This window comes from Schistocerca americana, chromosome 5, assembly GCF_021461395.2.
Source record: "Schistocerca americana isolate TAMUIC-IGC-003095 chromosome 5, iqSchAmer2.1, whole genome shotgun sequence".
Lineage (NCBI taxonomy): Eukaryota > Metazoa > Arthropoda > Insecta > Orthoptera > Acrididae > Schistocerca > Schistocerca americana.
The window spans coordinates 400,271,732-400,287,000 of record NC_060123.1 but is presented as its reverse complement, the minus strand read 5'-3'; the positions used below and the strand labels follow the sequence as shown (position 1 = coordinate 400,287,000).

The 15,269-nt window shown below is 39.0% G+C and overlaps 2 protein-coding genes across 3 annotated transcripts in view; one reads left to right on the top strand and one right to left on the bottom strand.

Annotated features, from left to right (window-relative positions):
- Window positions 1-15,269, top strand: part of LOC124615360 (unconventional myosin-Ie-like) — a 384,348-nt gene that overhangs the window by 92,295 nt on the left and 276,784 nt on the right. The gene's annotated exons all lie outside the window — the stretch shown is intronic.
- The window catches only part of LOC124615361, a 49,457-nt gene continuing 46,599 nt past the window's right edge, over window positions 12,412-15,269 (bottom strand). The window contains exon 2 of the mRNA XM_047143177.1: window positions 12,412-13,480. Within this exon, the coding sequence (XP_046999133.1) occupies window positions 13,144-13,480 (337 nt within the window). The 3' untranslated portion in view covers window positions 12,412-13,143. The remainder of the gene's footprint in view (window positions 13,481-15,269) is intronic.

Genomic DNA, 15,269 nt, shown 5'->3' with positions numbered 1-15,269 from the left:
TGGTAAAGTACTCTTTGTAAAACCAAACTGGGATTCCATCTGGACCTGACACCTTATTCTTATTTGTTTTCAACTGCTTAAGTTGCTCCTCTATGCCAGGGACGTTTATGACTATGTCCTCCATATAGAAGCCTGTCCAATGGTCAAATGACGGTATGTTTATATGATCCTCCAGTGTGAATGATCTCTTAAAAGTGAAACTTCAGCTTTCCTTTTGCTATCTTCTACTGCCACATCAGAGTGGTCAACAAATGACTGGATAGAAGCGTTCAGGTTCTCAGCAAGATCCATCACTATGGAATGACGGTGGTAGTAGCTGTAAGCTTTGTGCATCAATCTTTTTATTAAACCATTGTGAGATTTTTCTGTCCTTAATCCCCTTACCTGGAATGTACTTCTCCACAACATGATAAACAATCTGTTTCAATTGTCCATAATTCCTCTACATCCATCATACTGAAACTAAATGATCTCCAATGATTCTCTAAGCGGGATACTAACAACTGCTTATCTGCTCTTTCTAGCAAAAATACTCTTCTAGCCTTTTTGACTGACTTATTTTAGTAACCATTGTCACTATGATGAAATCATGATTCATCCCTGTTTCTATAATGGCCCAGGTGATAAGATCAGGCTTGTTTGTTGAAAGGGCAATCAAAAAATTTGCATTTGATGATGTTGCTGCAACATGTATCTTCAACCTGGTGTATTGTTAAGCTGATCGATTCAATACTCACAGTGATTCTGCCTGATTGGCATACTGATTCTGAACTGCACGGCCTTCAAATGGAAACTTTCTGATTACCTCTTATGGCTACAAGGTCTAAAATATTTCCATCGTGTGTGGGTCGTCTATCTGTTCAAGACAGTTTTCAGAAAATATTTTCAAAAGTACTGCACAAGACTATCTGTTCATAACCTGTGTCCCAAAACCATAGACATTCCAGTCCATACTTAGTAGCTGCCTTCAACTAATATCGTATGATCTGGGTATTTCCACATTACTGTGTGTCGACTTTCCTTGAATGACAAAAACTGTCATGGCAGAATCGGGTAATGGGGAAAAAATCTGACAATTACCTCTATTTCACCTAGACATTCACAGCCACAATCAAATTTAACCTCAACAGAGGCCATATTTTTGCTGACTGCCATGAACACTACTACTCCTATGACATCCAGTCTGTCTATACAAAGATACATCTTTGGAAGACATTGAAAAAGAAATTTTTAATAGAAAGCAAATAAAGGAAGGTTCAGACGTAAAATTAAAATCTGAGGTGACAGGATTTCAATATATTTGCTGATGACATCGGTATTCTCAGTGAGAATGAGGAAGAATTAGAGGACCTATCAAAACAAATGAACACTCTAATGAACACAGAATATGGACTGAGAGTAACCCAAAGAAATACTGAAATAATGAGAAGTAGCAGAAATGATCTTCAACATCAAAACTGAAGACTCTGTAGTAGACAAAGTAAAGGACTTCTGCTGCTTTGTAAGCAAAATAAATGTAACAGATGAAGCAAGGAGGCTATAAACAGCAGACTAGTGTAGGTGAAGAATGCATTCCCCTCTAAAAGAAGTTTTCTACTATCAAACATCAGCCTTAATTTGAGGAAGAAATTTCTAAGAATGTGCGTTAGGAGCACAGCATTAATCATGGACTGCCGGAAAAGTGGAAAAGAAGAGAATCGAAGTGTGTGAGATGTGGTGTTGGACAGGGATGCTGAAAATTGAGTGAATGATATAATGAGGAAAAAGGAGGCCCTCCTCAGAATTAGTAAGGAAATGAATATGTGAAAAACATCGACTATAAGAAGAAAGAGAATGATGGGACATGTGTTAAGATGTCAAGGAGCTTCGGGGTACTAGAGGGAACAATAGAGGTAGAGACAGAGATTGTAGTGTGTCTCAGAAATAATCAAAAGTGTTGGGTGTAAGTGTAATATCCTTTTACAGAATGATGTGGCTGGACATAGCAAAATGCATACTTTGCAGTGACAGTGATCTATTACAGGAACTAAACAAGGTATTCTGCTGAGAGTGGATGTCTTTACAACTTGATAACAGAAAATTACCTATCCTGGACAATTGGTCAAGGAGCAGGAAAGAGAGTACTACACAGTCTTATAAGGTGAGGACCTTGTAGGGAGCCTTGTAGGGAACCATAGTGCAGCGATGCCCTTACAAGTGGCTGTTGGAACTGCAGTGCCAGATGTGGCACACAGCGAAGGTGGCATGGCAACTTGGCATGACAACTTGTCAGGCAGCAGAAGTGGCAGTGGCCATGGCAGGTGGGGTCTGTCACAGAGACATAGAGCAACTTTTGATCTGTCAGAGTGTACAATATGTCTGTGTCCAGAGGTGGAGCACTGACCTAAGTAACACTGGCAGAAGAATACATCCATGTTGTCACAAGGACATGTGATCGTGCAGACGTACATAGGCTCCTGTGATCACAGCACTGCATATGGGTAGTGCCAGTGGATGCCATGTCAGCTGCAGGCGGCTTCACTGTACACAGTACCTCACCTTCTATTTGCAAACAGCCTCCAATTTGAGGTAGTGGCCATTTGTGGCCCACCAAACCTGTACTGACATGTGGGTCTAAATATGCTGGGGCCCAGCCCTGTATGTGCCACAGTAAGAGCTACTCTAAGGTGAAGAAGTTGTCATAGGACAGGAAGTCATTGCTGGATTTATCAAACAAGTCACTAGACTGATGACAAGTATATTAAAAAAGCCCACTATATTAAAGAAAACACTTAAATTTAAACAGCCACCTGTAGCATTGCATTTCAAACATATTCAGTTTCTTCTGTTTCACCTTGCTGACTTTTTCTATCAACCATTTATATTGCTAATAATTAGCAAAAAAAAAAAAAAAAAAAAAATTTTAGCTAGTATAAGGTAGTTCCTGGACATTACATTGCATGACCCATTTTGAGGGGCATGAGCATTGCATGTCCCAGAACACAAACTTTTTGATAACGGACTTTTCTTTGTTAAGCTGTCAATAACAGCATTGTAAAATACTAAGTAGTATAAAATACTTGCACTTTCTTGTCACGGGCTCATGGCCTATTATTGTCCTCTGTGATTGAGTCGTTTGTCACCCTTGTTTTTATTTTTCAAAGTTTAGCTCCCTTGTTTCACTTCCTATTTTTTTAAAAAATTTAGATTGTTTCTCTTTTTATGTCTATCCTAGTTATTTTGTTTTGTTTATTCTTAACAAAATTGTGTACTGAGCACCAACAGTCATACATTGATCATTAAGTATTTTGTCAGATGGGGAATATTTTCACTGGACTGTGCCATCATTATCTGTGCTTCGTGTACCTCTATTACTAGTGTGAGGTCTTCACTCACTTACTTCAGCACCTCTTGAGTATAGCATACATGTACATCCGTTTTACGTATTTATTATCATGTACTCTCTCCTGCCTCCTATCCGTGACTTTCAATGATTACTTACCATACTTTCTCAATTGTGAATTATTTATTTATATGTCCACTTCATATATTCCGTCATCAGAATTTGAATGAAATGTGCCAGTCCGGGTTTACTGTATGTAACTTCACAAATGCTGTTGCAAAACCATAGTTTACTTAGCTTTGTCTGTCTGTTTGTAGCAATAACCATACTGATTGTACTCCAGTACCTTCATAAATACTCTTGAGGTGCCATAGTTTACCCATATTTTTCTATCTGTGTGTAGTGATAACAAAACTGATCATACTCTAGCACCTCTCCAGCTTTTGTGTACACTGTTCTGGCTATTACCTGAAACTAGATTTGCTAATCTGATTGTCTATTGATGTGATTAGTAGTCTCTGCTGAAGAAAGCATGGTACATCTCACATTTTCCAACTTTTCGTTGGTTAATGGTATATCGAGGAACTTCAAGAGTTTCATGTGAGCTGCAGAATGCTTTCATTGAAGCCTGATAGTGCCTCTGATTGATAGATTGTATTCTGCACATTTAATGTTCTTGTTGTTCTTTAAACACTCATTGAAATTATTTTATAACTTACAAAGTAATTAATAAATACCATTTACCTTGTTGGAACTTATCAAATTCAAATCATTGGATTGGGTGCTCTTTAGTGTCATTCTCTTTCTAAGAGTCTCCCATGCCAGTGTACAGTCCCTTTTATCAGCTTTCATTATTTTTTCATCTGTTTGCTCTTTCTCTTGTACATTCCAACCTGTATTTTTTATGTTACTTAATTGCTAGTCATTTCTCTGATTTTTTCTGGTGCTAAGACAAGGAGAAAATTTCTTGGGATGGCACACTCTTCAAAAATATCAACAGAATCTTATTTCTCTCATTTTAACAATGATGAGTCAATGTTATCTGCAAATATTGCCAAAGGACATTCAATCAAAGCTATTGAAGCTATTGGAGGTTCATAAATAGCCTGCTCCTCCATTTTTCACAATTAAGAAATGTGGCCGATTTCAGACATAGCTTTACTTTTCGTGGAAGTTACCCACCTGAACAGTGTCCCAAAATTGCAGCCACATATAAAACTGTCGCGGAAGGGCACTACAGTATATGGGATCAGATGATCAGGAATAATACGGGTGTGAAGGAAGAGTGTGGTACAGTTAACATGAAGAACTGACTATGAAGTTTTGACAGTTAACCATTTAAAGATCCATTGAAGAACCTCAAGATTGAGACAATTTATTCTCTTACTATGTGATATGTGTTAACCAGCATTTGGAAGATACAGGAAAAGCTCATCTCATCGTAGAGTGTGCCATTATATAAGAAGTTGTGAAATGCATGATGTTGACCATGATAGTTGTGTATGGTGGTCTTGGGTCCTATGAAAGTTCAAACTGTGAATGGGGGGGGGGGGGGGGGGAGGGGGAGGTGATTGATGGGTCAAAGAAGAATGCAACCTGCATATCCTTTTGCTGTTCACCCAAGCTGACATGCTGCGACAAAGAGAATTTTTTTCTAAGTATTTGCAGGGAATCAAAGCATATGCACTATGTCATTCAAGTCTGTATTAGGAATCTTGCAAAGTACTACCCAGAAATGATTTTCATCCTTTAGGCAAATCGAAGGTGGACATGTTTTAACTGAGAGGCTATCTGCAGAGCTGAACTTGTGACTAGCATCTTTAAAGACCAGTATTATTTCATGTGGGAGGGTATAGTGAATTCTTGTAATTTGTATGAGTGAGCAGAAGAAAACTGCCACAGCACATCAGTATGAGGGTATAAAAAAATATATGGTTTCAGTATGTGGCGTGAATTTACTAATAATATTCCAAAGGGACAGAAGTTATACCTTCAAGACTGTCACATGTGGTTAATGCCTGACAGAGCTCCTGAACAATTCCTTTCCTTTAGACTGGAATGATTATGGAAGTTCTGTAGCATATCCAGTTGGATCGTGAGACCTAAATCCATTTGATTTCTTCTCAAGGAGCCATCTGAAATTCCTAATTCATGAGGTTTGGATGTCAGACATCAGTCTATGGCAAAGACTGCAGCATGCCTCTGACACTACACAAAAGGACATAGACCGGAAGGATTGTGTTCAGCCATACTTCCTGCAAGATTCACAGTTTGCTGTGCACACCATTGCCTTTATTCTGATCAAGACTTATGGAACACCAGTGTAGCTGAAGAAGTTTTGTTTGTTTCTATATTAGTTTCAGTTTTTGCACTTAAATTGTATTCATCTGATTTGACTGAGCTGTAACTCAATGTTTGTAGCTTGTAATTTAGTACTGTATACCTGCTCCTTAAAACGAACTCCAGGAAGAAAGAAAAACAGAAATAAAAGAAATTTGTGCGTTTTAATACAGTTTCTTCTCAGTTTTCTTTTATGATTCCACCTAGTCATGATTCACGGTAATGGTTGAAGAAAAGGGAGATAAATGGATACTGTCTTTGATTGCATTCACACTTGCAGACTATTGTGTGACAGTTCATGACTTGCCTTACAATCTTCAGCATAGCCCACTACATCTTGGACAAGCTGTGCTGTTAGGATTGCCAAGTGTCCCATACAGTAAGGGATTTCCCGTATTTCAAGGTTACAAAAATTATCTCATACAGACGTTGCAAGAGACGATCTGATATATAATAATTTTCTGCTAATTTGTCTAACTCATTTTACAATTAATGATGCTTTATGTAGATGAGCCAATACTAACTGCAGCTCCAAAGCAGTGGCAATTTTACTTAGACAGTAGACATTAACCATCAGTGATTGACAGTCAGTATTAGTATTTGTTGTATGAATATGATTAACTCTTAGTAAAAATATCTAATTCACCTCCTAGGTGAGTTGAACACCTGTGTGTTTATCTACAGAAATGAGAAAAGAAATATCTGTGGCCAACAAGTGTCAATAATTACTTGTCTGAGGCAAAATGTGTAACATATAGATACAGGTTTAAGGACTGTTTTCTTTTGAAATTTTCATGACAACAAGAAACTGTGTACCATAGCAAAAGAAGTATATGAATGTGACTTTGCCAGAGATTAGCCTCATGATGGAATGATATATGTTAATGTTTAACTCTTTAGTATTTGTATTCAAAGTTAATAACACAGTATTTTACAATTAACTGATTAACATACATTATCCAGTTACTATATTGTGCATGCCTGATAGAAAACAGCTGTTCAGAGTAAAAATTTGGAGTTATTATTGGTGTCCCATATTGGATGTTGTAGAAGTTGGGGAACTTTATGTGCAGTCCTGCTGCTCTTTCCCCCTGGATCATGCAGTAGAATTGCATTGTAGGAATGGATTCTGTTAACAGGACAAACATTAGACAAAATGAATTGGGTGTAAAGGAATCTGTGTCTAAAAATTTCATAGGCAGGGAAATTTTCTCTTTTTCTCAGTAGTGATATTTGCAGTTTAATGAGGCGGAGCAGTTTCTGTGGATGCCTGGCACAAAGAAATAAGGTGCTATAGAAATTTCTCAAGGTTGACAATTTTTAACTGTTCCATAAAAAAGTCTCTTCCATGTATTTAACTATCTGTTATATTGCATCACCTCATCCACAATCACTTACGTCTGATGTAGGGTTGACTGATTCACACTGGCAAAATAAGCTGTAGTTTGTAAGATGTGTTGTGCCATTATTTATACCATAAGATTTTATGAGACATGATAGAGAAGTTTTGAGTTTTGGAAAGAATTTTTATCTGTCATCATCAGTTTTGAAGTAGACCCCATTAGGTAAACAGTTATGCTAGCTTTTTTTCTAATCCCTGAAACACGTCTGTAATTTGATCTTTGAGACAACTTTTAGTTTTTCGGGAATACATTTGTAACCTCTTCTGTGCTTTGATTTAAGGTTTTCTTTATTTTTGGGACCAGGATAAGTCCATTGTTGCCATCCCTGATGAATATGAAGGCTGGTGCATTAAAGCATTTTTTCCCCCAAAAACTCATGAACAGGTAGTGAAGTGTAAGCAGGTGAATTATTGTGGTGCAATAACCATGAATTGTTTCACCATAAATCAAGGCCCTCTCGCCCTGTGCACTCTGACTGCTGAATGCAGATGGCATTGAACTTGTAAGTAGTACCCAGTAAGCAGTAGTAATCAACTGACCATCTGGCAAGAATTCATTGTGCACTATAGTGTTAAAATCAAAGAACGCAGTTTACATTTGACTGCTCTTGTTGAGGTTTTTTTGTTCTTGATGAGGCAGAATGCTTCCACTGATATGTTTCAGCATAGTTTTGAAGTCATATCCATAAACCATTTTCACCACCTGCAATGATATGTTTCTGTAGATCTGCAAAGTTACTGACTTCGAAATTTGTAACAAATTTTGCTGTTGCTTGTTTCGTACCAAAAACATATGAAAAAATTTCTCCATAAGTGACTTCTCTGTGATCCTTCAATTGTTCATAAATACTTCTTTCATTTTTGCCACAGTTTCAGTGTTTGATGACGTGCAGGGTGCTCATTATCATGAGTGTCCTCACAGCTGTCTTCCAAACGCTTATACCATTTACAGAACCATGTTTTACTTGTAGTTGACTCACCAAATGCAATATTTAACATTTCTGAAACTCTGTTGCTCCTTATTCTATTCTTATATTAAAATTTAATGCAAAATTTATGATCAAGTTTTGTACAAAATAAATGTCACCAATACTACTAAAACATGTAAACTTTTTGACGGCTGACACCAGACTCAATATTTGTCATAATATCCTAGATATGGAGGAGGACTTGCCAGTAGTTTCTGAGCATGCAATGTGCAGTCATCTGTAAGCTGTGGTTCACATCAGTGCTAGTGATGCCTGTCACTTGGTTTCTGAGGCATCCTCAGTTCATACGGATGGCTGGTGGAAGTGGTGGAAACTGCTGGCCTTGCACACAGGGTGCAAGCCGAGCTCACAATTTGCAGCGTTGTTCCCAGAATTGAGAGGGGTCATTTAGTTTGGAGCCAAGTGAAGGGTCTGTTATTGTCTTGGCTCCAGTTATTGGGTGGAGAGCTGTAGGTCTCCTCTTGATAGGTCAAGGGTGCACTACACAAAGGAAGCAGCCACTCTGATAGCAGAGTACTTTAGGGTGCACTTGAAGGTTTTGTAGGCTAGGTGATAGTTTGAGGACTTTTGATTAATACTCATCAGTCAGCATGCAGATAGCAAAATGGGATCAGGTTGAGAGTAAAAATGCCTTGACTGTCAAAATTTTATGAGTATATTGTCAAAGTATTTGTAACAAAGTTCATGAATTTATTGCCCTTCAGGAAATTTGTCATGCTCAAATTATTCTCAGGGCCAAGAATTGGCTGAAACCTGAAGTAGAAAGTTCTGAAATATTTAGCAAATCATGGAGTATACATCGGAAAACAGATTAGATGTCATAGGAGAGGGAGTGTTTTGCAGTTGACAAAAATATGGTCTCCAAAGAGGTCTGTTTTGAGTATGACTGTGAAGTTATCAGGATTCAAATAACAGGTCTAAGTGAAATAATGTTAATTTGGATGTTTTTATCAGCCACCTGATTCTGCAGTTTAGGAATCATTCGAAGAAAATCTACTCTCAGCAGAGCAGAAATACCCGGATCATTCAGTATTAGTTGTAGGTGACTTCGACCTGCCGAGCATAGAATGGAATATCTGTGGATTCATTTTAGAGTTTACGGACAGGCAGTCTTGCAAAGTAATTTTGAAATCATTTTATGAAACCACCTTGAGCATCCAATTTGACAGCCCACATGAAATGGAGATATTTTGGACCCTGTATCTACAAACGGGTCTGACCCTACCTTTTCAATGTCGTCAATATGGAGACAGGGATTAGTCATCATAATTTCATTATAGTAATGGTCGTTACTTAAGTTGATAAATCAGTTGGGAAGACTAGGATAGTATATTTGCTACAAAGAACAGATGATTGGAGATCATTTAGTTCCAGTATAATGGAAGTACAGGAATACTGACAAAGTTTAAATGGATTGTAAATCTTGCTCTGGAGAAGTGTGTATTGACTAAGTGGATTAAGGATGGAAAAGATACTCCATATTTTAATAACAAAATTTGGAACATGCTGAGGAAGCAAAGGCCGTTGCACGCTTCGTTTCTCGGTTCGAAAGAGAGTGCGCGAAACAGGACAGGCAAAAATTAGTAGAAATTTATGTGTCTGTAAAAAGATTGATGCATGAAGCTTGCAACAATTACCACCATCATGCCTTGGGAAAGGATCTAGCCAAGAACCAGAAAAAATTCTGGTCCCTACATAAATCACTGAATGGCTCAAAGGCTTTTGTCTGATCACTTTTGACCAGTTTGGTGTGGCAGTAGGAGATAGCAAAAGAAAATCTAAAGTTTGAAACTTCACAAATTAAGAAATCATTCACACAGGAGGATTGTACAAACATATGTTCATTTGAGCATTGCACAGATGGATGACATTGAAATGGGCATCCCTGGTGTAGAGAAGCAACTGAAAGAATTGAAAACAAACAAGATGTCAAGTCCACAAGGAAACTGAATATGATTTTATGGAGAGTATTGTATCGTATGGGACTGGGGACCAAGAAATCAGAGAGGCTTCGTCTCTGCCTTAGCTTGCAGTGGTACACAACCCCACAACAGACTACAGCAGTCCACTCACCCCACTGCTGTCTCACACCGAACCCAGGGTTATTGTGCAGTTCAACCCCCCCCCCCCCCCCTCCCCCCTCCCCCTGCACCGGGAACATTTCACACCAGACGAGTGGAGTGTAACCCCAATGTTTGTGTGGTAAAGTAAATATGGTGTACACGTACATGGAGAAAGTGTTTGCACAGTAATCACTGACATAGTGTAACTGAGGCAGAATAAGGGGAACCAGCCCTCATTCGTCAAGGCAGATGGAAAACCACCTTAAAAACCATCCACAGACTGGCCAGCACTTCAGACCTCGACACTAATTTGCTGGGCAGATTCGTGCTGGGCATCGGCATGCCTTCCCGCCCAGAAAGTAAAGTGTTAGATTGCACGGTTAACCGGGCGGGCTTCATGAAGAGTACTCTACAGCATTGGCTTCTTACTTAGCTTGCTTTTATTGTGAATATCTTACTCAGTGCAAAGTCCCAAGCGAATGGAAAAGGTTGCGGGTGATTCCTGTATATACGAAGCATAAGAACTGACCCACAAAATTACAGACCAATTTCCTTCAACATCAGTTTGCTGCAGAATTCTTGAACATATTCTCAGTTCCAATATAATAAAGTTCCTTGAGATGGAGAATCTTCTGTCCTCAAACCAACACGGTTTTGAAAAGCATTTCTTGGGTGAAACATGGCATGCCCTTTTCTCACATGATATCCTGCCAACTATGGATTCCGTATTACATTTCAGAGAAGCTTGTGATATGGTGCCTTACCGCAGACTGTTATCGATGGTACAAGCATATGGAATATGTTGCCAGATATGTGAGTGACTGGACAACTTCTTAAGTAATAGAACGGAGTACATTTCCCTCAATGATGCATGTTCAACATTGACAGGGGTATCATCTGGAGTGCCCCAGGGAAGTGTGATAGGACTGCTAATACTATCTATACACACAAATCATCTGAGGGACAGGATGAGTAGCAATCTGTGGCTGTTATCTGATGATGCTGAGGTGTACAGGAAGGTGTCACCATTGAGTGACTATAGGAAAATACAGGATGACATGGACACAATTTCTAATTGGTGTGATGAGTAGCAGTTGGCTCTGCATGTAGAAAAATGTTAGGTAATACAGAAGAGCAGGAAAAACAGACCCATAATGTACGAATACAGCTTTAGTAGTGTGCTACTTGACACGTTCAGGTTGATTAAATATCTAGGTATAATGATGCAGTTCAATATGAATGGAATGAGCGTGTAAGAATTATAGTTGGGAAGGTGAATGGTCAACTTTGGTTATTGGGAGAGTTTTAGGAAAGTGTGGTTCATCCTTAAAGGGAACTGTGTATAGAACACTGATGGGACCCATTAGTGTAGCTAAAGTGTTTCAGTCGGATTAAAGGAAGACATCGAAGAAACTCTGAGGTGGACTGCTAGATTTGCTACTGGTAGATTTGATCAACATGCAAGTATTATGGAGATGCGTTGGGAGCTCAAATCGGAGTAACTGGAACTAAAGCAACATTCTCATTGAGGAAAATTATTAAGAAGTTTTAGAGAACCTGCATTTGAAGCTGACTTTAGAAAGCTCCTACTGCTGTCTGTTTACATTTCATGCAAGGACCACAAAAATAGGAGAAATTAGGGCGTGTAAAGAGACACGTAGGCAGTCATTTTCTCCTTGCTCTGTTTGCGATTGGAACAAGAAGAGGGATGACTAGTAGTGGTGCAGCATACTCTCTATCACACACCCTGTTTTGTGTTGCAGAGTATGTACATAGGTGTACATGTACAGATTCTTTTTAGACATATATACGAACACAACAGTAACAAAATTTCATGAATCATACTAACACAGAATGTGAAATTACAAAATTCCCATTACTTTTTGAATACACTGCATATTAACTGATACAACTGACATTATTGACTTGTGTGACATGTGCTCTATAAAACCAATGTGGATGAATGTATAATGGAGTGGGTAAAACAAGATGGCAGTACACAACTTCATCGTTTGTTAAAGTGTCAAGAACATCTTGAGTTTTAATGCTCCATCAGAAGTAAAAACAGTTATGTACACTGTTAAAAATCTCACAGAATAAGGCATCACAAAGAATGCCATACACTTGTTGAGACCATTGGTACACTGATTGCTGAGTAGGACCTGCATATCACAGTCAGTTAGACTTGTTTTTGTGATGTGCATTTCATGTACTCACACAGTTTCATGATTTGGCATTTATTATTTGCCATAAGTAATTGAGACAAACAAAGTTCCCCCCCCCCCCCCCCCCCCCCCAAGAAAGTCCTTCATAATATGTATTGTATAGAGTTCTTAAGTTAGGCATGTTTTGTCATCATTACAATTTTATACAGACTCGTACAATTGTTAATTCTATTTGACATCCAACCTGTTGGAGCAAAAGATATTAGTAGAAAGAACAATGTATGTCTGCAGCTACAATTTTGGTATACAAATAATGAACTGTTTGTTCACTTGCGTGCAAACTTGCTTGCATACACACGCCCACCTATACACATACACATATATTCAACAACAACTTTTAGACACATTTATAACATATCTTTTGGACAAATCAGTCTTTGCTTTGTTTTTAAAACAGAGTGGCAGGATTTCAAGTTGCCACTTGGGCATAAATTTGTGTTGAGGGTTCCAGCTTATTTTGATGGTATGGGCCATCAAAGTTACAGACTACAATAAGTTACTTCTCAGTAATGATTGCAAATTGCAGTTACCGGTATGTCTTTTCAGTTAACTCACATTATTAATTGTGTACACATAGGGAGACTGAATGATGCCTCAGAAATATTTCCAAACTGCCACAGATATGGTATCTCTTTGATAGGAAATACAACTATTTCATTAAATTGTTCAGTTTGACAGTTCAGTTGCAAATCACCACCTGATCGTGTTGCACAATTCTACATCTCATCACAGTGAAAACAGTCTTTGAAAATCTGTGCCTACTGTGACAAAGTGGAAGATGGCAGTCAGTTTCATAGAAGAATTAGACAGTGTTGGGCAACAAGTCAGTACGATGTGTGTATCGCTGCACTGTTGGTGTAAAAAGTCTTGGAGGCAGTGTAACTGATGGGCGCTGCCTGTCTTCCCAGCGCAGCTGTAGTTGAATCAGTGCAGGTGTAGGTCTATGCTGCATTACTGTTCGTGATGGTGGTGCTGGTATTTGTTTTGGCAGTTCACTTGATGTCACGTGAGACCTTGGTTCCACAGTTGCTGCACGAATGTCTCTCCTGTTCCTTGGTTCAGCTCCAGAAGGAGGTCGTGGTAGTACTACTGCTCCAGCTATTGCTGTGAGTATGGCAAGCAGCCCCCAGATGCTGCATCTGAAACCAGAAGTGCATTGTGTTTTATGCAGATATTAAACAGCACCAGCATTAAGTACTAAATAGGAATAATAATAATAATAATAGTTGTGCCTGTGTTTGTCCTAAAAATGTTCCTTTACCAGCTTGTAGGTGCACTGTTTATGACTGTCATGTCTTCCTCATAGTAAGGTCAATGTAAATCATTTTGTAACTGGAATGAAAATATGTAACCAGTAATTGTAAGTCACTGATTATTCATGTCAATGAAAGACAAAACAAATTACTTTTAGGGAGGAAAATGGGAAGCAAAAACCTTATGAAAATTGGAACTGTAACAGCTGCATGTCCCTTATTAATAATGTCTTCCGATAAATTTATTGTAAATTTACTTATGACAAAGCACTATTGTCCATTTGACTGCTGGTGTCATACACAGAATACCTACTCTGATAGTCATCTGTAAGAGGAAAAAGTTCTGTTGGTGTTGATTGGCATTCTGCTATGTAAGAGCGAAAGGTACTTCTTTGACTAAGAGTTTTCTGTTCATCAGAGTTCAGTTACAAAAGAATGAGTAAAAACCTTGATACGCAGGGATCTTTGCTGATTGAGATCTGTTGCCAGTAGAGATGGGGGATCCGCTCCTGAACTAATTCATAGAGTTGAATCTTTCAAAGGAGTGAACAATCAGTGATTCAGAAAAAAAGAACGGTAGCTCCAAACGTTTCCCACAGCAGAGAGAGAGAGAGAGAGAGAGAGAGAGAGAGAGAGAGAGAGAGTGAGTCGGAGCAGACCAGTGGGGCCTCTGCTGGTCAGAGCACACTGCACGCCACACACAGCCAGCGCCGGCCTCTGCCCTGCTTCTGCCTTGGCTGCCTGCATTGTGCAGTGCCCCATTGGATTTTGTGTTTCACACATGCCGTGCCGTCTCTGTGCTTCCTCTGCGGCGTGCAGTGTCTGGCGCACCTGAACTCCGTCAGCGATCGTTTCAGTCGCACCTCCTGCCCTCTGGGCAGTTGATGCGAGCAACAGGACAGAGAGCCTCCTAGCGGAGAACATAAGAACTACTTGCAACAACCTGCTCGCATGAGAGCGGACGATTTGTCTCCGAGCGGGTGAGTGGTGGCCGTTCACCGCTCCCCCCACCCTCGGAACTCGCCCGCTCAACGCTCACCCCACCGTTCTCGACTCTGCCAGAGCGTTGAGCAAAGCAACTCAGGTGTCACTCTGGTCTCTGGGGTCTTAGCTCGCGCAGTAATACAGCTCGCGGCTCGACCTGCTTGACTCAGCGCCTCTGCATCGGAGTTCGTCTCTACTGGATAGTGTTCTTCGTAGTAATACCGTTATGTATATTACATAATTATGTTATGTATACATCATTTGTTTTTATTTTATTTTTATTTGTTCAAACTTATCAGATTAGGTTCCTGATGGCTCCTCTTACTATAGGATTTTTTATTATGGTCACTCGAATTTACACTTTAATTACGAGCGAACCGATAAACGTATAGCAAAAGTGATACACCAATTTTTCCTTGTTTTATTCTGCGGAAGGCTATATGCAGCACTTTGGTCTTACAGTCAAATTTATATATTTTTTTCTTATAGTAGTACGGATTTTGCGATTTTAGGCGTCTTTGGAAGGAAATGTTCACTTTAAAAATATATGGCTTGCGATGTATTTGTACGAGGTTAATGAAATTTTAATACATTATAGCCAAATATATTGTTAATGTAAATCTCAAGTTACAACATTTTCCGATCACCCAAAAAACCACGATAGTGCAAAATAAATCAATAATCAAAAACT